The following is a 25,293-nucleotide window of genomic DNA, read 5'->3' on the forward strand; positions in this document are numbered from 1 at the left end:
CACCCAGGATTTAGAACATCTCACATTTCCCAAGCCCTTTCTCTAGTTTCTCTGCTTCAAGTCGGGCAGCAGCTCCAAGCAGCAAAGGCCACCTTTGGTGTTTGAAATCCTTATTGCTCTGCAACCTCTGGCCTTGACAAAGACAATGTTTCTTCCCAAAGGTAACTTAAGGGAGAAGCCCTGCACGGAGCTCTGGGCTTGGCTGTCATTAGACTCTCCTCCACCTTCCCAGGATTGAAGGCCAAGGGAAGGCACATGGCAGGGAAGACACCAGCAGGTGTTAGACATGAATTTTAGAACCACAAGGCCAAAACATCACAGAATCTTAGGAGTCATGGATTATCACAACTGTAGCATCTGAAAGTCAAAAAAAAAAAAAACCCAAAAAACAAAAAACAACAAAAAAACCCCACAAACAACAATAACAACAAAAACAAAAAAAAACGCACAATGTAATACTTTAAGCCTCATGGGGTTGGCAGAGATTTTATCGGACAGGAAAGGGCAGACTGGGAATCTGATGGCTTCTGGGTCAGGGGTATCTCCTACCTGGTCAGAGGCTTAGCAAACGCTCCCTTGTGAGAATATGGCCTCAGAGCTCCAGCCACAGGCAGGAGGCTGCGGGGACAGGTTTTGGATAGCAACTTAATGGCAAAATTCTACAACCAGGCCCCTTAGGACACAGATGAAGGAGGAGAGGGCAGCCTTCAGAAGGATACCGCCAGGCCATCCACTGCTGGTCCCTGGTGATACGCTCCAAGATCTCGATGGAGCCAGGTTTGTGGCAGGTCACCAAGCACCAGGAGACTCTGAGAGCAATAGCATGATGGTCTCGTTTGATGGCAGGTGCTCCTTACTTGGAACGTGCTGTGTGGGCAGCACTCCGTGTCTGCAGCAGAGCAGTGCACAGCATCATGATTCCTAACTTCTACTTGCATAGTGTTTATAATGAGACAAGTGCTCATGCCCCAATGAGCATGGAAATGGGCTCGGAAGAGGGGCAGATGATGGCTCTGGCCAGGCAGCGGGGTTGGCTCTGACCCAGTCTAAGGGCTACTTTGGGGGTCAGCTGGAAAAGGGGTCAATACAACCGCTCCACCCCTGGCCTCATCCTCATTCAAGGTCACTTTAGATACCTACAGTAATGAACTTCACTGATTTTTAAAAATGAGGGAGAGTTCTAGGGTAGTCATGACCTCATATCAAAACTATAAGAACCTCTGTCTCTCTTTATATAAAAAAATCACTGAGAAGAGTTCAGCCCCCTAGGCTGCTCAGAGCAGGGCAGACCAAAAGATGGAGGTCAGACTGCTTTGCCAGTGTGAGAAATCCCCAGGAGAAACAGCAGAGGCACACAGGGACTAGAGACGCTCTGGCTCGGGAGCCTGAAAGCCCTGTGCCCCGGGAGATGGAGTCCTCCTCCTCCAGAAGTCCCTGGTGCTTTCCTGTCTCTGGCGAGGGGGAAGAGCTTGCATCCTTGGGAATGGGTCCTGGGAGCACTGCTGGCTGTCAGGCCTGGCAAGTGTGACCAGCTTAGACTGGTGACATGCTCCAGCCAGGATCAGAACTCATCCCGCAGCTGAGGGGGCTTGTCCATGCCAAAGAAAGAGGACGGCTTCCCTTGGAGGTCCCGTTCCCGCTTCACGAAGGCGGTGAAGGAGGAGACACAGTTGCCAATAAAGTGGTCGGCTTGGCCAAGGATGTACAGGTCGATCTGGGCCACTTCGGGCTTCAGGCTCACCACCTTCACCTGGAGGAGGGAGGGCAGAACGTTTTCACCAGGGTGGCTGCAGGCAAAGGTGGCTAGTCTGGCCAAGGCCTGCAGCCATACCCCCAGCTTTCTTCCCCTGCACAGAAGTGCCAGACACAAAAGGAGGTGCACAGAGGATTCAGACATGGGGTCGGGCATTCTGCCGGCAGTGTTGCCCAGATGCTGTCTCAGCACACCCCCACATGGCACACCCTTCCCCCACTGCCAGCCTCAGCTCCAAATACAGCATCATTCACCCTCTAGTGTGGTTCCTTCACTGGTGTGGTTCCCTCTGCCTGGAGTGTCTTTTTCCTATTCTAGTTCAAGGCTCAGCTCGAGTTCCACCATTCTCATGAAGCCCTAGGCCAGCAGGTGTGGCTCTCCCCATCAAACTGTGATCTGATCACATAGGGCTCCACCCATCCTGTTCTGCTGCCTGGATGCCTCTGAGCCCCAAAGTCTTGTTCAATCTGTCCCCGAGATACTCCCCAAAAGTGACCCCTTCTCTTGGTGGACCATCACTCCAGGGGCCCAGCCACCACAATCTCTTACTTCCTCATGGGTCCCCTCACTGCCTCTGTGTGTTTACCACAGAGCAGCTGGAACCAAAGAGCAGCAACTTTTTCTCTGTCCCTCCCTCCACTGCAAGTTGAACACCCTTAAATGGTGCCCTACTTCTCTTCAGATGAAGATGAAAAATCTTGAATGTGGCCTACAAGGCCCTGTCCAAGCCACCTCTCCACCTCTCATACCTTCCCCCATCATCCCTTGAGCTCTAGCCACTATCCACCAGGCCCTTCCTGCCTCAGGACCTTTGCATGCACTCTCCCTCTGCTTGAAGCATTCATCTTTTTGTCTGCTTCTTACCTGACCCTCACTGCAGCTCCAGTCTCACCTCTGCAGACCCTGGTCTAGGCCAGGGTCCTCTGCTCTATACTCTCACAGAACCACATTCCTTTACTTTGGAGCACGTATCTCAGCTTGTAGTTTTCACTCTGATTAAGATCAGCCTCCTGTACTTGATGGGGCCAGGCTGTGGTGGTCTTCTTGTCACTGCTGGCTGGGGCCTGTCTCAATAAATATCTGTTGACTGGACACAGGAATGAATGAGCCCCTGCCTCTCCTCAAGCTCCCGGACCTCTCTTGCAGCATATATTAGAGTTCTGTGCAAAGTCTCTTTTCCTGAGTCTAGACTGGGAGTCTTGGAAGGCAAGACTACATCTTATTTATCAGCATCCTCAGCTCAGCAGTGGCCCAGCCTAACGGAGGAGCAAGGGTGGGCTCTGACCCCATGGACAGAGGGGTTGAGGAGTAGGCAAGGACAACAACAGTGGCACATGAACAGGAAATAGAAAATGGCAAGAGACTTAACGTGTAACAAATATATCAACTCTAAAAACTCACGAAAAAACTCCCAGGGACTCTCCAAATGCTTCAACTTAGTACAGAAGTGGGGGTGGGGGCAGAGCTGGGGCTGAAAGTGCTTTGCTGTCACACAGAGATTTCTGATCTAACAAAAATCATCATCTTGCTATTTGGATGGTAGCAGAGAAATAATACTAGTATAATCATGGCCAAAATCCCCCGAATAATTCCACCCACGCCCTGAAACTTACCCGCTCCGTGTCATACCCACTATCATTAGCTTTGAGACCTCCTGGGTAAATTCTATCCCTTCTTGGGACTTTGGTTTCCTCAGCTATAACATGCAGGGGCTGAGCTGGAGGAGCCCCAAGGTCTCCCAGCTCTGATGGTCTTCTAAAAAGCGGGTGGGAAGGAGGCAGGCCAGGATGCGCTGACTTGGCACCTTCTTTTCAAGTCAGGGCTTCCTGCTGGTGTCTGGGCTAAAAGAGAGAAGGGAGCCCCTCACATAAAGCCAAGGGTTCCCACTGTTAGAAAGCAAACCTTTTAAGGTCTGTGCAGGTGTTTAGGGCTTTCATTCATTCCACAAAACCTTATTGAATGCTTGGTATTAATTCAGTCACTTTATTGATATTTCTTACCTACCCTCCACTGATAGAGCACCAAGCACATCCCACTCTTTAGTCACACACTGAATATTTACTATTCACCACTTCCTTAAGCATTTACGAAGTACAAAAGAGCATTCCCTTTATTCATCAACCACCTACTCCTACTATCAGTGATGGCTAACTTTATTGAGCACTTGTTTTGCACTGGAATGGTTTTATTTTCTTCATATCTGATCTTCACAATCACCCTATGAAACAGGACTACTCTCAGTCCCATTTTACAGAGAACGAAAGAAGTACAGAGAACTAAAGTAACTTGTGCAAGACTGCACAATGAGTAGCACCCAAGTTCTCTGGCTCCAGAGTCCAGCTCTTAATCTGTTACACTGGATTTCTCCCAAGGGCCCACTCTTTAAGCCCTTATTCAACAGTCACCGAGTGTCTACCGTGTTAAGCACTAACCTAGACAATGGTGACGGCAAGGCCTCTACAAGCTGAGGAACAGAATGGTGAGTCAGCCTCTGATCCTGCCTTCAAGAAGCCACAACGTTTGGGAAGAAGTGGGACGTGTTTCTAGTCTCACACAGACTAGACAGTGCCTCGAGAGCAGCTGTGATAAAATACTGTGACAGCTCCAGTAGGGACACATTAGCTACAAGAATGCAGGGGAAACTGGAGAGAATGGGCCAAGGTGTTTGGGCCAGGGTTTGAAGGAAGGATAGGAACTGGAGCGGAAATGCCTAAGTGTCAGAAGGACATAAAGCACGTAGAGGGAGCCGTGGGGCCACCCTGGAGCTTTCTTTGATTCCCTTCCCGCCGCACCCCCACCGGGCCCACACACACCTTCCCTTTGAAGAGTTCTTGGATCTCGGGCACATAACTCTCAGAATCCGTGGCAATGTAGACCGACCGGGCGTTCAGCGCTTCCACCCAGAGCTTCACGGCCCGTCTGATCTCCTTCAGGTCAGGAAGGCACATGGTCATGGTGAGAGGGGCCGCCGTGCTGCGGCTGTAGCCCACACACTGCGGGGAGGCCATGAAGTGGGAGCCTGCGGTTCCGTCCTTCAGCATGGCGCAGGCGTTTTTCTGCAGTGTTGAAGGGGGACAGGGTTAAAGGCTGCAAACGGCCCGGGACCCCAGGGGCAGGAGCCGCTAAGTGGAGAAAGGCTGTACAGAAGCTGCATTGTGTTTTTTAAAAAAGCACCGAGGGAAGAGGGAAACGCATCAAAACAGTAACAGCGGTTACTGCCGTGTAGTGGCGTACTGGCTTTTTACAAAATATTTTTTTCTTAGTTCTACTATATTATCTGGGAACTCCAGAATTCTGAGCCGTGGTGGTGATAATGGGCAGCCTTATCTGATTTCTGACTTCAGTGGGAACACTTCTGATAGCTCCCATGAAGTACATGTTTGCTGTGGGTTTCGGAGAGATAGCCTTTATCAAGTTAAGGTGGGTCCCTTCTTTCCCAGTTAGTTAAGAAGTTTTTCTTTTCCTTGCTTTTCTTGTTTTTTAAATCATGAATGAGGGTCGACTTTCATCAAATACTTTCTTGGCCTCTATTGAGATGATTATGTGATTTTTCCTCTTTGGGTGCTAATACGGTGAATTACATTCCTGGGATGAAGTTTACTTGTGTTACATGCTCTTTAATATGTTATTGGAGTTTACTTGCTAATATTCTACTTAGAATTTGGGCATCTGTGTTTGTGACAATGGGCACTATCTACTCTTCTGAATTGACCTTATCTGAGTTTGCTTTAGTGCTATGCTAGCTTTATAAAAAATGGCATCTTATATCTTTTTATGTTCTAAGCACATATGGACAGAAACTGTTTCTTAAAGGTTTGGCTGAAACCATTCACAAGATATTTTGGGCCAAGATACTCCGAGCCTGGCTCCTTTTCTTTGTGGAAGGAGGGCGGGAAGGGAGTCAAGGGCATACGCGTGTGACTACAGTTGACCCTTGAACAACACAGGGGTTAGGGACACTATCCCCGACCCCATGCTTATAATTTTTGTCAAAAACCTGCATATAATTTTTGACTTCCCCAAAACATAACTACTAATGGGCTATTGTGGACCAAAGGCCTTATTGATAACATAGTCAATGAACACATATTTTGTATGTTATACGTACCGCGTACTGTATTATAACAAAGGAAGCTAGAAACAAGAAAAAGTTACCAAGAAAGTCATAAGGGAAACACAGGTACAGCACTGCACTGTACAAAATCAGCATTTCAGTGCCCCTGCGCAGTTCAAACCCAAGTTGTTCAAGGGTCACCTGTACTTCCTCAATGGACCCTGAGTGAATTTTGATCTAATTTCTATACTCGTCAGTATTTTTCAAGTCTTCCACAATGAGCATTTCTAATATACATACACACATACATCTTCTGGTGTAAATTAAGGAGACTGTCTACGTTGCTCTGTTATTTCCACACAGAAGATAATCTGATGAGGTTTCTGCATATTTAAGCAGCCTCTGAATTTGGAGGATGACATCTTCATTTCTTGGGGGCCCCACCCAATCTCCAGAGCTTGTTTTTCAACAGAGTCTACTGGCTAAACGCTGAGCTGGACCAGAGGACTCCTGAGCTGCGGGTCTCTCTCTGGCTTACTGCCTGACTTGGAGTCTACCTTGATGTTTCTTTTTCCATCTGCAAAGGATGGACAAAAATGGCAATTGTCAAAATGAGGGTTGGCAAGTAAGCACTGTGGAGCCACATTTCTGATGTGTCTATGGCAGGATCATGGAATACAGTACCAGACTTGGCTGAATGAGACCTCTTTGCCCTGCCTGGGACTCGGTGCAGTGGGTTCAGTGTTCAACGCCCACAGGCATGGGCCCTAGTCAGGGACACGTCAAGCCAGCCATGGGAGGAAGGGAGAAATTACCCAGTCAGAGCCAATGCGCAGGTGAATGCCCACGTAGGGCCGGATGAGATGGGCGCGGATGTGGGCCTCTGCCGTCTTCACCATCTCGTCCGACCATACCATGTACTTTTGGAGTGGCCTATGCTCCTCCAGGACGGGGAACTGGGCCGGCGCCCCTGGGAGGGCGAGCACTGGATGTTCCTTTGGAGAAAATCTAGACATGAGACGGAATGAGGGGAAGTCAGATGGAGGACGCACAGAGAGCTGGCCGCCACCCCCACAGGAAAGAGGATGGTGTCGCACCATGCCCCAGAGACCCTGCGGAGGGGCCCCTCTAACATGCAAGAAGCACGAGAGGCTGTGAAACCCCAACGGGCTGATAAGAAACCGTGGCGGCGACAACAGGCACAATATGTAATACTGTCCCGTCGCACGGAATTTACAACCCTCTTTGCTTGTTTAACAATTAAAAATTTACAGTAGAGCATTCCAACCTTTTGTATGTCACGCTGGCTTCCAATCTGTGGTGTGGTAATTCACTGCGGGGTGGGGTGTCTGGGCCTCGCCTCTGCCCTTTTACCCACATGGCGGGACTGGGACACACAGCTGCTTACAGAGGGCCGTGGACAGGACATGCTCACAGGGAGTGGGTACACTGCGTGAGAGCATCCGCTCAACATTTCACACATATTTGCTGACTGCCTACTATGTGCTGGGGCCCAGGGGGAGAACGAGACAGGCACGTCCCTACCTTCACAGAAAGCACCTGATGTCTGCAGATGCCCTCGTCACACCCTCCCGAAGGTTCTCCTTCACCCTTGTCAACTATGGACCTTGTAATTATTTCACCTTGTCTTCTCTGCTAGACACAGGCTTCTGAAGGCGGTGCTTCCGTGTGCTGGACAGTGTCTGGCACATGGAAGAGCCCAGTAAGTGTTTGTTGACTGAATGAGGAGCAAACCTGTTTTCCCTCTTCAGCTAACCCCAGAGTCTGTCCTAGCAACACGACACATCCTGCTGGTTCCACAAGTCTGAATGCACTTTCCAGCTCCAGATCTCTGTATGTTTCTTGCCTCGACCTGGACTGCCTTTCCTCTGTCAGCCAAAAACCTTTTCTTAAAATTATGAAATAGGCACAGCCACTCTGGAAAACAGTCTGGCAGTTTCTTATAAAACCAGACATGCGGGGTGCCTGGGTGGCTCAGTTGGTTGAGCGTCCGACTTCGGCTCAGGTCATGATCTCACGGTTTGTGGGTTCGGGCCCCGCGTCAGGCTCTGTGCTGACAGCTCGGACCCTGGAGTCTGCTTCGCATTCTGGGTCGCCCTCTGTCTCTGCCCCTCCCCCACTCATGTTCTGTTTCTGTCTCAAAAATAAATAAACATTAAACAAATAAACAGACAGACAGACAGACATGAATTACCATATCCCCCAGCAATTGTACTCTTGGGCATTTATCCCGAAGAAACGAAAACCTATATTCACACACGGACCAGTACATGAATGTTCACAGCAGCTTTACTCCTATTAGCCCCAAACTGGAAACAACTCGAACATCCAACAAGTGAAAGGTTAAATAAGCTGTGGGATATCCCACCATGAGATACGACCCGGAGATATCAAGGAACAAACCACTGAGACAGGCAACAATTTGGGATGGATCTCAAGGCAATTAGGCAGCGTGAGAAAAGCCAAGCCCTCAATCTTACATACTGTGTGACTGCATTTACATAACATTTTTGAAATGACAAAATAGAGAACAGAAGTGGAGAAGAGATTAGTGGTTGCTAGGGGCTAGGGTGTGCGTGCACATGTGGGCGTGCATGCGTGCGTGTTTAGGGACATGGATGCAGTTATAAACTGACCACAGAGAATCCTTGGGAAGTTAGAATCGTTCAGGTGTTCTGTGATGGTAGACACACAAACCTACCTATGTGTAAAATTTGTGTAAAATTGAATAGACCTAAACATACGCACAAACCTACAAACATGAACATAGAGAAGCGAGTACAAGTAAAACTAGGAAAATCCGGATACAGTGGGTGGGCTGTGTCAATGTCATCATCCTGGCTGTGACACTACACTACAGTTTTGCAAAACGCCAGCTTTGGGGGAAACTGGGTGGACGGGATCTGGGACCTCTTTGCGGTCTTTCTTTTTGTTGTTGTTTTCTTGTCTTTGTATTATTTCTTACGATGTGTGACTCTATAATTACCTCCATAAAAATCTCAATGAAAAATTAGGTATTTCAAAGCATACAGGAAAATACAGAGAATAATTTTACAACCCACATACCCACCACCCAAATTAGCAGATGTTAATACTTTGCTCTGTTTCAGGTTTTTTTAAAAAAGAAAGACCAAAATAAAAGGTCTATCCTGTCATCTCTTTCCCTCCTTTACTTCCTCTTCCCAGAAGATATTGTGGTTTTGTGCATGACTACACTTTTACTATTTGTACAAAAAGGTATTATTTTGTGTGCTTTTTACACAGTGTAATCGTAAAGGCACAGGCTGCCGAGCCAGACAGCCTTGTTCTAATGTTGACTATGCCACCTACTAACTTAGGCAAGTGACTTAACCATTCTGTACATCAGTTCCCTTATCTGTATAATAGGGTTAATAATAGCTCCTACGTCACAGTGCTCTTGAGCAGATTAAATGGATTAATATAAGCAAAGCATTTAGAACAATACTCGGCATATAGAAAGCTCTTAGGAAATTCTATTGCCATCATTATTGTCATATTGCGCGAAACCCACCACAACTTTTTAGAAATTCGACTTTATGTTTTAGAGATTTGGCCACGTTGATCGTGTTAGCTTCTCTTGAAATTTTCCATTTTGCACGAATAAACACAAAAGCTGTGGTGGGCACGCCCCTTTCTTCACACCCAACCCAAACACCTCGTTCTGCAAACACCTCCCAACCCTCCAAGACCAGTCGCCACTCCCAAGCCTCAGCTCCTACAGGAGGGCTCCCTGTCCCACTGCTCTGCTGCCTTCTGCACACTGATGTGCTCGACAGCCGTCTTCCCTGCTCTCACGTCAGCCCACGAGGGTAGGAGCCTGGGCAGTCATGCTCACCGTGAGTCCCACACACTCTGGTCCAGGGCCTATGCCAAGGAAGCAACAATCAAGTGTTTGCTGACATCCTGGCTCTTTGTTATAATAATTTTATACATATGTGCATGTGAATCATTTATCAAGCCTTATTATGCAACAGGCAATGTTCTAATTGTTTTACATGTATGAACTCATTTGATTCTCACAAGAGCCCTGTGAAGTAAGCACTATCGTTATTCTTTTTACAGATGAGGAAATCGAGGCACAGAAAGGTTAAGTAACAGGCCCATGGTCATACAGCTAGGAACTGGTGAAGCTAGGATTTGAGTCTGGGCAGTCTGCTCCAGAACCTGTGTGGGTTGTGTGTGTGTGTGTGTGTGTGTGTGTGTGTGTGTGTGTGTGTATGTTTATTTTTGAGGGAAAGAGAGACAGACAGACAGACAGAGAGAGACAGAGAGCAAGTGTGTGTGAGTGGGGGAGGGACAGATAGAGAGGGGGTCAAAGGATCTGAAGTGGGCTCTGCGCTGATGCCTTGATGTAGGGCTTGTCCTTTTTTTTTTTTTTTAAGTTTATTTATTTTGAGAGAGAGAGAGAGAGAGAGAGAGCGAGCTGGGGAGGGGCAAAGAGAGAGGGAGAGAGAGAATCCCAAGCACATGATGAGTTGTCAGCATGGAGCCTGACGCGGGGTTTGACTCACAAACTGTGAGATCATGACCTGGGTCAAAAACAATAGCCAGATGCTTAACCGAATGAGCCACCAAGGTGTCCCCAGAACCTGTGTTAACTATGCACCTCTCTCTCAGCCCCCCAGTGCCATCAACGAGCCCCTCAAAGGCCAGGTCTGGGTCTTGTTTCTGATCACCAACCCCTAACACAGGGGGTACAATCAGTACCTTTAGAATGAATGAATGAGTGGATGGGAAGAATTCAAGGGTCTTACCAGAAAGACCAGGCCAGGCTGTCAGGGGTCAGAGGAAAAAGAAGTGAGTATGAGCTGAACACCTACTACTGCCAGGCCCTCAGCCAAACTCCTTTTAGATGTCACCTCAAAAGATTTTAAAAGGAAAGCCAGAGTTTGTGATCTCCCAGGGAGGCTAGAACACTAGGATAAATCAGGATCTGTGCTCACTCTGCCCTCTTGGAGAGAACCTGCAGTTGACCCTTCGTGATTTCTAGATTTGGAATGTCCCTCCCCTCTCCTTAGAACTGGACTGGCACATGGTTGCACCACTGGGACATCAGCTCTGAGCAGTCAAAGCACCAAGAGGCCGAGAATGATGTGTTTATTTACTCCCAATGAGAGAGGAAAGCGTTGTTTGGAAAGCAAGGGAACGTTAGGGATCTTGTTTGGAAAGAAAGATTGACTAGCTCCATATGCCTGAGTGCCCTAGATCAGGCCCTTAGCCTGGTCACTGTCCAGCTGAACAAGGCATATGCTCTTGTTGCTGGGTGCAGTAAACGTCTGGGGTTCTTCTCCCCCCCACCCCACCCCCCACCCTACTCTACTGAGATTCCCCCACCAAGCCAGGGTTTCTGTATGCACAGCATCCACTTATGTGCCCAGATTACATCTGTGGGACAGTGGGTGAACACCATGCTGAGTACAGAGGATGCAGGGACACCCTGCACAAGGCAGGGCCTTGCTCTTAATGTTCCTATCTTGAAGGACTATCTTTCTCTCCCGCTCTTTGCCTGGCTGGCTCCTCATCCTTTGAGTCTCCGACCTGCCAATTACATGTCACCTCTTTAGGGCCTCTCAGGAAGGCTGCAGCCTGGAAGAATAAGGGCTGACGTGAGAGCAGGGAAGACGGCTGTTGAGCACATCAGTGTGCAGAAGGCAGCAGAGGAGAAGTGGGACAGGGAGCCCTCCTGTAGGAGCTGTGGCTTGGGAGTGGCGACTGGTCTTGGAGAGCTGGGAGGTGTTTGCGTTGGGTGTGAAGAAAGGGGCGTGCCCACCACAGCTGTTGTGTTTATTCGTGCAAAATGGAAAATTTCAAGAGAAGCTAACACAATCAATGTGGCCAAATCTCTAAAACATAAAGTCGAATTTCTAAAAAGTTGCAGTGGGTTTCACGCAATATACCGACGATGGTGGTGATGGTGATAGAATTTCCTAAGAGCTCCAAATACCGGTTACCTTCATGCCATGAGAATGGTTCACCATGATGGTCCACAGTCTTCCAACAGCAGACGTGCAATAAATGTCTGTTGAATTAAACCTCCACCAGGGGATTCAGACTCAGAAGCAGCAGAGCTAGAAGGATTCTCAGAAATCACCTAGTGGGGAAGAAATACCTCTTATCCCTTCTCCTAGAACCCGATTTTTAGCTGGACATATGGGAGCCCCAAATAAGATTTCTGTCCTTCTTGCAGCTAGGTATAGGCCATGTGTCTAAGAACTAGCCAATGAGATTCAAGAAGGGTTGTATGGGACTTCTAGAAAGGTTCCTTAAAAAGGTGAGGCTGTGGCCCCCTTCTGCCCTTTTTTCCTTCCAGCTGCCTGTGGCAAGGATGTAATGGCTGGAGCTTCAACAGCCCTGTGAGGGGACACTGAGGATAAAAGTCAGTACTGGGACGGCTGGGCAGAGAGACGGGAGCTGCCTTCCAGCCGTGGGTTGCATACCCTAGTGCTTCTCTTACTTAAGAAAACAATACATTTCTGGGGTGCCTGGGTGGCTCAGTCGGTTCAGCTTCCGACTTCGGCTCAGGTCATGATCTCATGCTTCGTAAGTTTGAGTCCCACCTTGGGCTCTCTGCTGTCAGCACAGAGCTTGCTTTGGATCCTCTGTTCCCCTGCCCTCTCTTTGCCCTCTCCCTCTCTCTCTCTCTCTCAAAAATAAACATTAAAAAAATAAAAAATAAATAAAACATTAAAAAAGAAAGAATACATTTCTATCTTGTTAATCTGCTGTTATTTGGGGTTTTCTGTAACATGTAGCTTAAATTATGCCTGATACACTTAGATCTGTGGCCATCCAAACTGTCAGTTGTTACACAAGAGAATTACTGGTTAAAGGCAGTGGGGGAGGGGACCAGAGCCCATCCAAGCAGGCTCTGCACTGCCAGCCTCGTGGGACTAGAGGCACTTCTTAAGAATTCTGAGGAACAGTACAGAAGCCACTGATCTTGCTCCCCTCCTTCATTTTACAGTTAGAACACTGGCCAGGGAAGGGAAGCAATCTGCCTACTCATACAGTAAGCCAGGGAAGAGCCTGACCTTTTCCAATGCCGTTCTCCCTACACTCATACCCGCGGGCCCAGAGGACAACTTTCTACAGCGAGCAAGTGTCCGCTATTTTAGAAAATGTTTAAAATATGTATATTCGCCAGCTCACCCCTACAAAGCACTCAGGCTTCTTATCAGACCGCATCAGCAGGGCCTACAAAGCCCAGCACAGTCTGACCCCTGCCCGCTTCTCCAATCTCCTTGTGTGTAACAGATCAATTCTTCAAATCGCCTTTCACTGGGTGGGCTCTATGTCTCCTCCCAACAGCATGGAGCAGAAGTGAAACTGTCCCGGTCACCAGGCCCAGGCTTTGGGGGCCAGCAGCTTCTACTTCCCACCTCTTGGAACACTCATTCCCTTGGATGCATCCTCAGCAACCTGGCTGATATGCTGTCACAAGTCCAAGTCACATGGAGAGGTCAAGTGTACTCACACCAATCAACTACCCCAGTCGAGCTCCCAGGTGACAGCCAGCATTACCTGCTTGCTAGCCATGAGCGAGCCCTTGTGGACGCGCAGTCCAGCTGAGCTTTCAGACTCCAGCCCCAGCTGAAAGCTGACCAAAAAGCAAGACATGCCCAGCTAACCCAAGTGTCCATCAATAGATGAATGGATAAACAAAATGTGGTCTGTACATACAATGAACTATTTAGCCTTAAAAGGACTAAAATTTTTATATATACTACAGCGCAGACAAGACTTGAAGACCTTATACCAAGTGATATAAGCCAGGCATGAAAAGACAAATATCATATAATTCCACTTATACAAGACCTAGAACAGACAAATTCAAAGACAGAAAAATTGAATAGAGGGATGGGCAGAGGTGTGGAAGAATGGGGAGTAGTGTTTAATGGGTACAGAGGTTCTGTCTGGGGTGATGAGAAAGTTCTGGAGATGGACGGTGGTGGTGGTCACACAATTCACTGTGCTTATGCTACTGAATTGTACACTTAAAAAAGTGGTTACAATGGTAAATGAATAAATAACACACACACTCCAGTGGCACAAATACGCATATATACACCATGGTAACCATTTTTTGAAATCTCACATTTTTATGTTTAGAACTAATCCTGCCAGCAATATTTACTAACCTAGTAAATACTGATATTAATTACTCTTCAGAAATGATAAACAATATTCAATTACAAACTACATGCAGTAATTTCGTTTTAAGTTCATCTGTATAGGTAAGTAGATTTGTATAAAAGTATCTGGAGGGGTGCCTGGGGGGGTTCAGTCGGTTAAGCATCCGACTTTGGCTCAGGTCATGATCTTCGGTTCATGAGTTAGGGTTAGCGAGCTCTGTGCTGACAGCGCGGAGCCTGCTTGGGATTCTCTGTCTCCCTCTCTCTCTCTGCCCCTCCCCCGCTCATGCAACGTGCTCTCCCTCTCTCTCTCTCAAAAATAAAAATTAAAAAGACATTTAAAAAAAGCACTGGAGAATGGAAGTACATACATCAAAATGCAAAGAGTGTTTTTTGACAGGGTGGTGGATTAGGAGTAAATTTAATTTTCTTCTTTATTAAAAAAATTTTAAAAAATCTCCCACCAAATCTGTGATGGGTATTCTAAAGGATACTTACACCAAGAAATTTGATGTTTAACATGAATTGAAACTTTGTACAGTTGGGATTCTATAAAGAACATGGAAAATCAAAGAACACAAGAACTGCCTTGCTGAGCCCAGTCAACCCACAGAACTCTGGGAAATAATAATACACTGCTGTTGAGCCACTAAGTTTTGGAATGGTTTATTATGCAGCAAAAGACAACAGCACAGTCTCCCATTCTCCTCCTCACTCACTCCACACCAGCCACACTGGTCTTCTGTCTGCCCCTTGATCATACTAAGCTTGTTCCTGCCTCAGAGCCTCTGCTCTCCGTGTCCCCACCATGAAGAACTACCTTTCTCTCCAGCTTTTTCCACGGATGGGTCTTTTTCTTCAGGTCTCTCATGGACTGAATGCTTGTGTCCCCCCAAATCCATTGTTGAGGTCCCAACCCTCAAGGTGATAATATTAGGAGGTAGGGCATTTGGGAAGCAATTAAGTTTAGTTAAGGTCATAAGGGTAGAGCCCCCATAATGAGATTAGCGCCTTATAAGTGAGCCTGTTCTCACTCCAACATGTGAGGACACAGCAGAAAGGCAGTAAGCCAGGGAGATCACCAGAACCCAATGCAAGAACCCAATACTGGCATCCTGTCTCAGACTTCCCAGCCTCCAGAACCACGAGAAATAAACACCTGCTGTTTAAGCCCCTAGTCTGTGCTATTTTGTTACAGCAGCCTGAGCTGACTGAGACAAGGTCTCACACACAACATCTGTGTGTGTCTTTCATAGTACTTTGTCTTCTGGAATTATCTTCTGTAAAGGATTATTCACTGTCTCTCCCATTAGACTCAGCTCTATCAGGGCAGGGACCTTATCTGTCTTATTCTTGCCAGTATCCCCAGTGTCCAGACCAGTACTTGGCACCCAGCAGGTGCTTCTTAAATAAGGGGTAGGGGAGGGGAGGGGAGGGGAGGGGAGGGGAGGGGAGGGGAGGGGAGGGGAGGGGAGGGAAATCTGGCTGTAAAGCCCAAGCTTTCCCAAGCCATCATGCAATTCCTACAACTCAGTGAACTCAAACAAGATGGTGAGGCACTGAGCAAGTGTTTTAGCAACATTCCCTGACTGATGCATCCATGCAGCACTGTACCTTCTCTTCCAACCAGGCTTGTGTGATATTTCTGGTTTTCTGGAATTTGCTTTTGGAGCTACTTTTGGAGCTGGTGTCATATATTTTTTTCCTGGCACTTTGTCAATAGGAGAAAAACCTCCACCCTTGGAGGGCAGATCTACCTTTTGGCAATAGCTCCAGGTCACTCAGAACTGAAGAGGAAGAACCAAGTAGGTGATCAAATGGGAATGTCCTAGACCAACCATGAGGGAGGAGTGGAACCTGCCATGACCAAGTGTCCTCAGTAGCTCCTTAATTAGCTCGGAAGTCCCAAATGGGAATTGCCACCTGTTCCAGGCACAGCTGTTTTCTCCATAGTGATTAAGAATGGGTGCTCTGGAATTAGACTGCCTGGGTTCAAATCCTAGCTTTGCCACTTCAAGCTGTGTGACCTTAGACACATTTCACTCCTCTCTGCTTCAATCTCCTTAAGTGTAAAGCGCAGAAGACAATAATGCCTGTCATAATACAGACTTGTGGAAGTATCGAGTAAGTAACCTTAGGAGACTTAGGTAGTGAAAGGAAAACTTGGAACAGTGTTCGGTACACAGCAGGCACTAAATAAACAGTAGCTTTCTCATCTATTGAAGAGTTACATTTGGACTGCAGCTGCCCTCTCACCAGCTCAGTTACCCTGGGCAAGTTATTTTACCTCACTGAGCTGTTTCCTTACCTGCCAAATGGAAATTGATCATAATACCCACCTCATGAAGTTTCTCAAAGGCTTGTATGAAATAAAGCATGTGAATAACAACAGTAACAGCTAACATTGGTTGGCCCCCTACTATGTGCCATGCGCTCTAAGCTCTAGGAAGCAGATACCACAGTGCTCCTTCCATTCAGGCCAGACAGCTGGAGAGGCTGCTCAGGGTCGCCTGAGAAAGAGGCAGGGGTGAATCAGAGCCCAGGTCTGACTTATCATGGGCATGACTCCTTTCTCTACATCAGTCTGTCCTTGGTCTACTGAATGCCAAGTGCTGTGACCCTGTGTGAATTCATATGTCCCTCACAGCTCTCAACCTGTCTGACTTTCAAGCCCACGTTCATTCCTGCCATGCTCTAGCATCAAGGCAAGCGCACTCTGATAGTTATCATCATTGTAACCAGCCTGTGGCTCCCTGAGGGCTGAGGCTGGGTCTTCTTCATTTTTATATATCACCTCTGGCTTTTGAGCACTATGTCTCATACATGACAGACGCTCTATAAATATTTCACAGCCTGTGCCTGTGCCCTGCTAACCTATTTTTTTTTTAATAGGGCCTACCGTAGCACAATTAATAAAGCACATCCAATTATTATCTGGATGACATCATCTCTCAGTCTGCACCTGAAGCTGCTTTTCTCTAGACGCTGCTTCCAATTTTCACCTTGTGAGGAGGAAGGTTAAGAGGGGAATGATTCTCACGCCTAGAGGAGGAAATTGGGACCCATGTGACTGCACAATAATCTTTTTATGACATCCTTTATCGGCCGATAAACTCTTGCTCAACCTTGTGGCAGGTCAACGTCCCACCGTGTCAGGCGTTGAGATGGGAACAGATCACACAGGATCCCAAGTTCAACAGATAGAACGGCTGCACCTTTGGTCTCATACATCAGGGTGTGGTGGAGGGGAAGAGGGTCAGGAAGGTGCTGAATGCTCATGGGCCCCAGGCCCCTCCCTTAAACCCAGCAACACTGCCCCCTCCAAGTACCTCTGGATCCACTGGTCTTTGTAGGAGGCGCTGAAGGAAATGCCTGCAAAAAGCTCGGACTTGTTGAAACTCACATGAAACTGATCCCAAAATGGACCAAAGGGATTTCCTTCCTGCAGAAAGAGAGTGATCAAAGGCTTACTGAGGAGGGAAAGCCCTTTGGGGATGGGGCCAAGGAATTGTGGGTGAGGGAACTCTGGTGGACTGCACACAGGTTGAAACACCTCATGGGATGGCCCAATAGGAATGCCACTCTGTAAAGCCTGGGCTGGAGACCTGAGGAGAGCAGCTGGGCCTCCAATCTGGTTTTCAGCAGGAAATGTTCACCAGTGTCTAAAGGAGTCTTTCCTCCTTTACATGCCATATCCCACTGAAGCTGCAGCATTGGTGGGGTAAGTGGGGAGGGAGTGAACCTTGGATTTGGGCCTTGGATCTTGGACTAGAGCTTCCAGAGACTTTTAAGACCAGCTAATACAACGCCCTTCTTCTTTTCTTTTTAAATGCTTTTAAAATTTATTTTAAGAGAGAGGAAGAGAGAAGGTGGCGCAGAAAGAAAGGGAGAGAGAATCCCAAGCGGCCTCCAGGCTGTCAGAGCACAGCCAGATATGGGGCTCACTCTCATGAACCATGTGTGAGATCATGTCCTGAGCTGAAATCAAGCTCAACTGACTGAGCCACCTGGGTGCCCCTCAATGCCTGTATTTTCAAGATGGAAACCAGGGTCCAGACAGGGTAAAACACTTGCCCAAGGTGAGGCCAGTGCTGGGGCTGTAAGCCAAGTCTTCCTTTCTCAAGTTTTGTGGCTCCTCCAACCACCCTCCCCAGACTTTAGCATAAGCACCTACAGACATACTGGGGATTGTCTTATTCCCAAAGTGCCAGAAAATTATAAATTTCTCCTGATAAAATATGACAGCTTCTTATTTACCCACTGAAAGGCAGGAAAGTATACAAGTTAAGAGGGTGGACAATGGAGCCAAATCACCTGGGGCTGAATCCCAGCTCCACCACTTGTTTGCTAATGTAACCCTGGGGAAAATACCAAACCTCTTTGTGTTACACTCATGTCCTGTCTATAAAATGGGGATATTAATCGTACTTCCCTAGTGGAGCAGTTTGAGGAGTAACTGGGTTAACATGTGTAAAGCTCTAAGCATGGTACCTGGCACGTAGTAAGTGCCATATGGGTATTAGTTATTATTACTGATGTGGCACTTCACAGTTTACAAGCACTTTTACACCTGACCCTCATGACATTTATGAGTGAGACAGAGCAGGGATTGGTGTCTTTATTTTGCTGGAAAAATAAAGTCTCAAGGGAATCAAGGTACTCTGCCCAAAGTGACACTGCTGACAAATGTCACAAATGGGACTTAAATCTCCATCTTTCTACTCTAAGCCCTTCTAGTGCCATCCCCCACATATTGCCATCACAGCGTCTCAGGGGCCTAGAGGACGTGGAACAAGCATAAAGGGTCCCCCAGACCCACCTTCATGGGGCACGTCTTCTTATCAGGGCTTCGCTGAGCTGCCACCTCAAAGCAGTATGCCACTCGCCTCTCAGGGGGCCAATGAGTGGGTGCCAGCTTCTCCATAAAGTCCTCCAGGCTGATGACCCGATGGTAGGCCTGGAGGGGCTCCAGCTTGAAGTACTTCTGGTAAGACACATGGAGCTACAGGAAAAGGTGGAAAAGGAGAGGCAGAGGTCCCTCTTCAGTATCCTAGTGGCTCTTTTAAAGACATTTAATAAAAGCATGCATTCAAGACCCAGATGACTCAGACTGTGAGCCAATGAAAAACTTTTAGGAAAGGACACCAAACTTAGAACGGAAACAGGCTGGGAGAATTTATCTGCAAACTAACAAAGAAATAGTAACACCCCTTGTGTTCAAAAATGCTTGCTGATCTAGATGAAAAAAGACATAGGCTATAAGAGAAAATGTGAGCAAAGGAGAGGAGTGAACAACTTACACAGCAAAGAAAACCCAAATAGCCAATACACTCAAAAGATATACAAACTCCCTAGTAATTAGAAAAAAACAAATTGCAATTACAAGACCACTTCTCACTCATTAGACCAGCAAAGATTTAAAAGCTTAACTTTAGGGGCTCCTGAGTGGCTAAGTTGGTTAACCATCTGACTTCAGCTCAGGTCTCATGGTTTGTGAGTTTGAGCCCCGTGTGGGGCTCTGGGCAAATACAATAATTTGCTCAGAGCCTAGAGCCTGCTTTGGATTCTGTGTCTCCCTCTCTCTCTGCCCCTCCCCAGCTTGTGCTCTCTCTCTCTCAAAAATAAATAAATAAACATTTTTAAAAAGCTTTATTAAAAAATTTTTTTCACGTTTATTCATTTGAGAGAGAGAGAATTCCAAGCAGGCTCCATGTTATCAGCTCAGAGCCCAACACGGGGCTCAATATTCTGAACCGTGAAACCTGAACCGAAATCAATAGTCAGATGCTCAACTGACTGAGCCACCCAGGACCTAAAAACTTAACTTTAGTTTTTGGAAAGGATATGGGGAAACAGGGACTGCTGTACCTGTCTGGTAGTCAAAGTATACGTTTTGGAACAACCACTTTAGAATGCAATTTTGGGGCGCCTGGGTGGCGCAGTCGGTTAAGCGTCCGACTTCAGCCAGGTCACGATCTCGCGGTCCGTGAGTTCGAGCCCCGCGTCAGGCTCTGGGCTGATGGCTCAGAGCCTGGAGCCTGTTTCCGATTCTGTGTCTCCCTCTCTCTCTGCCCCTCCCCCGTTCATGCTCTGTCTCTCTCTGTCCCAAAAATAAAATAAACGTAGAATGCAATTTTGCAGCATCTACTAGAATTTAAAATGCTCCTTGCACCTCTATGTATTTTCCCTAGAGAAGCTCTCCCACTTTGCACCAGGAGATGGGTGTAAGGATGCTCAGTGCCGCAGCAGAAGTACAAGAAAGACCTTGGAAGGAGTCACACTGAAGACACTATATCCATGACAGCGGTTGCCTCTGGGACTGGGAGGGGAGCGGGACTAGCCTCCGGAGCCACGTGAGGCTTTATCTTTTAACAACTTCATCTGTAATAATATTTTATTTCTTTTATTAAAAAAAAAAAAAAGAAAGATGAAGCAAAGAAGAAAATGTTAACAACGATCACTTCTAGTGGTAGGTACATGGATGGTGACTGTATTAATCTCTGTATTTTTCTGGATTTAAAAAAGTTTTTTAGAACACCATGGAATAAAAATGTAGACTTTACCCTATAGCTCAGGGTTCTCAAGCATGTTCTACTAGTTCAGGAGAATAAAGAGTTCTGCAATCAAAAGGCTCCAGAGTTACACAGACCTGGGAAACACTGTGTTAAGCTGATTTCTTTACTACAGGACTTTGCAGTATGGTAATACGTAGTTTGAATCTCCAGTTTGGGAGGCTGGGGTATTGAGAATATAATTTCCCAAGCTGATTTAACCACTGCACCCTTCCTTCACAAGCCATTGGCATTCCAACAGACTTTGGGGCACTTAACCATTAGCAACTAGGTCTTGCTGAAGGATTTTAAACAGAAATAATAGGAGATTTGCCTCTTAGATCACTCTAGTGGCAGAGGAGAGAACATATAGATGGTAAGATTAGAGGAGGAAGAGGAATCAGGAGGCTACTGCAACGATCCCTTTATTTGTTCAAGTACTCATTCAACATATATTTTTGAGCATAAGTCCAGGTGAAGATGGAAGGCATGGACAGGTTAGGAGAGGTAAAGGAAGATGAAGTAGCGGGTAAAAGGAGGTATTCAGGATGACTTCTAGATTCCTGGCATGGTATCCAGGTGAATGGAGGTAACATAAACTAAGGCTGGGAATATAGAAGGTGACACAGGTTTGTGAGGGAAAGATGCCAAGTTCAGTTCTGGCTTTGTGAATTTGAGGTATCTGTGGGACATCCAAATAGACTCAAGGGCTTAGGAATTAGACACACAGGCTGTGATCAGAGGAGGATCTGGGCCTCAGGTAAGTTGGGAGGTACGTGGAAAACAGTGAAAGCCACAAGATTTAACAGAAATTTACAACAAAGCAAATGATGGTAATAACAGCAACTAATATTTATTGAGTGCTGACTTAGTATGCTCATCACATTTCATGGACTTGCTCATCTAATTCTAAGAGGTAGGAATATAACTATCTCCAATGTACTTATGAAGAAACCCAGGCAGACAGAATCCAGATAACTCAACTGAGGTCACAGAGCTAATACCCAAACAGGAGGAGGAGACACACTAATATTTAAACAGTGAGTGGAGAGAGAAAAGCCTCCAATACAACACAAAGAGGAAAATGCTGAGAGGTCAGGGCTAAAGCAGGAATAGGCTGTGTCTTAGAAGACAGGAGAGTAGGGACGTTCAGGAAGGAGAAAGGCTCACAGGACCAGGTGTCACCAGGAGAATAGCTGAGGGAAAGACTGAGAAATGACACCTAGATTTGGCAATTCTGAGGTCCCTGGTGACCTCTGTGAGAACAGCCCCAGTGGGGAAGAGGAGAGTAATTGGACGGGTTGAGTAACCCAAAAAAAGCAAGAAGTAGAGACTCGGAAAGATTTTTGGCTGAGAAGACAAAGCCAGAGAAAGAAAACAAGCCAGAGTGAGATGAACAGACAATGTCTAAACTATAACACTGAGTGCAAAAAATCAGCACATCAGTGGCTCCCAGTTACTGAGGACTTCCTATGTCCTAAACACTTTGCGTTGATGAACTTAGTTGATTCTTTTTTAAATTTTTTTTACATTTATTCATTTGGAGAGACAGAGCACAAGCGGGGGAGGGGCAGAGAGAGAGGGAGACACAGAATCTGAAGCAGGCTCCAGGTTTTGAGCTGTCAGCGCAGAGCCCAACGCGGGGCTCGAACTCACAAACCGCGAGATCATGACCTGAGCCGAAGTTGGATGCTTAACTGACTGAGCCACCCAGGCGCCCCTATGAACTTAGTTGATTCTAAGAGAGAGGCATACAATGTTCAAGGCATGCTACAATCACTCACTCATTATGGGAGGTGGCCACAATTACTATCAGCCTCTTTTAAGGATGAGGAAACTGAGCACAAAGAGATCAAGTAAGTACTCTGTCCAGTCTACACAGCCAGTAAGTGGCAAAGCCAAACTATGATCTCAGGTACTCTGGCTTTTAACTTCTGATAAAAACCTCTCTAAATATAGGCATGCAGAAGAAAAAAATAAAAATAAATAAAACCTACGCAGAGAAAAAGCTGTAAGAATGAAATACAGTGTTTTGTACATACTAAATATCGTTTTTTAAAGTTTATTAAAAACTTTTAAAGTCAGTTCATCAGATTAATTCAATTCCTACTGCCAGACTCTGGGGGACACAGTGTGAACAAAGACAGACATAGGATCAGTGGAAGACACAAATAAAAAGCAAGGAATTAGAGGGTGTTGAGTATCACTATGATGGGGTGAGGCAGCTCTGGAGCCAGACCGCCTGGGTTTATGGCCTTGGACACATTATTAACTAACCTGTGCCTCAGTTTCTCCTTCAGACTGACACTAGCATCCATCACCCTTTGACCAATGGGATGCCCAGAGGATGGGACCAATCAGGGGTGGAAATGGAGCTTTAAGTTCCTATCACAGGCTCTGGAGTCAGACGGACATGAGCTTGAGTTCCAGCTCTACACTACTTATAAGCCGTGTGACCTTGGGCAAGTTACCTAACCTCTGGGAACCTGTTTCCTCATAGGCATGTAACGAGGGAGAAAAGAGCTAGTCCTCCTGCAGTGCTCAGGACAGTGCCTGGCAGACCGAAGGCACTGGATAAGTGTTAGCCAGGTAGCCAGGGAAGACAGTTCTGGGTGGGGAGCAGGGCAGGCTCAGAGGAGTGGGAGGTAAAGCCCAGAGAAGGACTTGGGGTCAGGAGGAGGTAAGCAGGATTGGGGTAAGATGGACAAGGGCTAAGGTCAGTGGGAGGTACTCACATTGGTGAAGGGAGGCTTGTGATGCTGGTACTCAATCCAAGGGGGTACAGCCAAGGTGCGGTTCAACAGCTTTGCAAAAGCCAGGGAGCCCAAGAAGTGATCGGCCTGGTTCCCGAAGCGCCCTGGATGGTATATGGTGGTTGAGGTGAGGCCTGGGGCATGGAGGGCATGGGGCATGCAGGGTCCAGAAAGGACGCAGAGCCAGGGGTGAGGAGGACCGGGACACCAAGGAGAGCCAGGGGAGCTGGCAGCATAGGATCCAGGTGTGGACTCCTGGGTCTGACAATCAAGGCCCTTAGGTCCTACCCCTCTGCCTCAGACCTTCCAGGTGCCTTGGTGTTCCCAAACATGCTCTACACTTTCCATCCTCACCCCATGCCTTTGCTTCTGGGGTTCTCTCATCCAGGATTGCCTTTCCACCTCTATCTCCACTCACTTGTGCGTGAAAGGGGCAACTCCAGTGCCTCATTCACTGGGATCCTTTCACCAATCCTCTGCTATCCTGAATCCCCTCCTCTGCCTCCCACCTCAGACTGGAGTTATTTCCGGTTCTTCACTTTTCCTCAAATGTCCTTTCTCACTTCCTGGCCTTTGTACTGGCTGTGTCTTCAGCCTGTAAATACCTCGGGGGCCTGGGGTGAGGACCCTATCTGATTCTTTTCCTTGTCCCTAGCATGACATCCATTCATTCATTCCACAAATAGAGAGATGCCACAATGTGCCAGGCTCTCTGCTTGGTACTGGAATACGGGATTGAGCAAGAAGGATAAGGTCTCTGCCTTCGAGGCAATCACAGTCCAGCTACAGAGACACTAAACATGTAAACAAGTATACAGTGACACATTCTGATGATTTGAAGACAGGAAAAGTTTGGTGATTGATAGACAATAAAGTGGAGATTATTTGCATCGAGGTCAGTGAAGCCCTTTCTGGTGACATTTAAGATGCGACCTAAGAATGGGAAGGAGTTGATCTGGCAGAAGTGAAGGGGAAGGTGTTCCAGGCAGAGGGAATAGCACAGGCTTCAGGACCTGATTATGTGTGTAAAAACAGAGAGGGAATAAAGAGTGGCTGCAGCTGGAGGACCTGGGGAGAAGGGAGTGGTGGTAATGATGCGCAGAGAGCCAAATCATCAAGATCTGCAGGGTCTGAAAAAGAAATGACTTCTACGATGACGATCCACCGCCCCATTTAAATTGCACCCCTCAGCCAGCTTTTAGATTCCCCCTTGCTCTTCTCTATTTTATTTTCCCACGGTGTTCATCCTCTTCTATGATACTCCACATAGTTACTTATTTTTTCTGTGTATCTTTTATTGTCTGTCTTTCCCCCGCTAAAATGAAGGTTCTACAGGGGCACGGCGTTTTCTAGCTTATTACTGCTGTTATCCGCAGAGCAGAAAACAGGGCTGGACACAGAGTAAGGGTCCTATAAATACTATTGGTTGGTGAAAAAATCGTCCAGAGCCAACGTTGAGTCAGTCATATCAAGTCCTGCCCCAGCAAACTCCATTTACTGAACTCTGGGATGGCTTAGACCTTGCACAAGACACATCACCTCTTCCGGCTTCAGTTTCCTCATCTGCCACATTGGAAGGCTGGACACAGAGGTCCCTCAGGGCCACTGCAACTGGGGCAGGGAGGCGAGGAGCAGGCCATGCCCTGCGCTGGGTTTCTGTCCTGGACACGTCAAGGTATCTCTGAGTGCCTCAGAAGAGGGCCTTCTCCTCTCTGGGCCTCAGTTTCCCTATTTGAGCAGAGGGCTCGGGAGGCCTTACCCATGCATGGGCAGTAGAGCAGGTAACCGGCCGGGTCCCAGGAGCCCGCGGGCAGCCCCGGGAGCGGCAGAATCAGAATCAGGAGAGACACACGCAGCAGCAGGGGCGGCGGTGCCCACGCGGCGGCGCCCATGACGGCTCCGGAGCCCGAGCGCGGGGTAGCCCACAGGCGGGGAGAGAAGGAGGGGCGCGAGCGTCCGCCCCGCTCCCGGCGGTCATCGCGCGCCGCCCGCGCGCCGCCCCGGCCTC

At 47.5% G+C, this 25,293-nt stretch overlaps 1 protein-coding gene across 1 annotated transcript; it reads right to left on the reverse strand.

Annotated features, from left to right (window-relative positions):
- Positions 1-453: 453 nt before the first annotated feature.
- On the reverse strand, positions 454-25,230 carry POFUT1 (protein O-fucosyltransferase 1). Its single transcript, XM_047067581.1, has 7 exons — positions 25,045-25,230; positions 23,268-23,389; positions 18,801-18,983; positions 17,311-17,423; positions 6,623-6,815; positions 4,567-4,809; positions 454-1,750 (listed from the first exon to the last, which is right to left on the reverse strand). Exons 1-7 carry the CDS (start codon positions 25,175-25,177, stop codon positions 1,562-1,564), a joined length of 1,176 nt encoding a protein of 391 aa, XP_046923537.1. The 5' UTR covers positions 25,178-25,230; the 3' UTR covers positions 454-1,561.
- Between the last annotated feature and the right edge of the window lie 63 nt (positions 25,231-25,293).

The sequence above is a fragment of the Lynx rufus genome, unplaced genomic scaffold (genome assembly GCF_022079265.1).
Source record: "Lynx rufus isolate CCGP_SWC_20201006 ecotype Redwood Valley unplaced genomic scaffold, mLynRuf1.p SCAF_8, whole genome shotgun sequence".
In the NCBI taxonomy this organism is placed as follows: Eukaryota; Metazoa; Chordata; class Mammalia; order Carnivora; family Felidae; genus Lynx; species Lynx rufus.

Excerpts from the sequence above, each read along its gene's own strand:
- POFUT1 (XM_047067581.1), bottom strand. The coding sequence starts at position 25,177 with ATGGGCGCCGCCGCGTGGGCACCGCCGCCCCTGCTGCTGCGTGTGTCT. Across the intron at positions 18,984-23,267 it reads ACAAGCCTCCCTTCACCAAT|CTCCATGTGTCTTACCAGAA; the intron begins GTGAGTACCTCC and ends CTTTTCCTGTAG. Across the intron at positions 1,751-4,566 it reads AAGAACTCTTCAAAGGGAAG|GTGAAGGTGGTGAGCCTGAA; the intron begins GTGTGTGTGGGC and ends TCCCTCCTCCAG.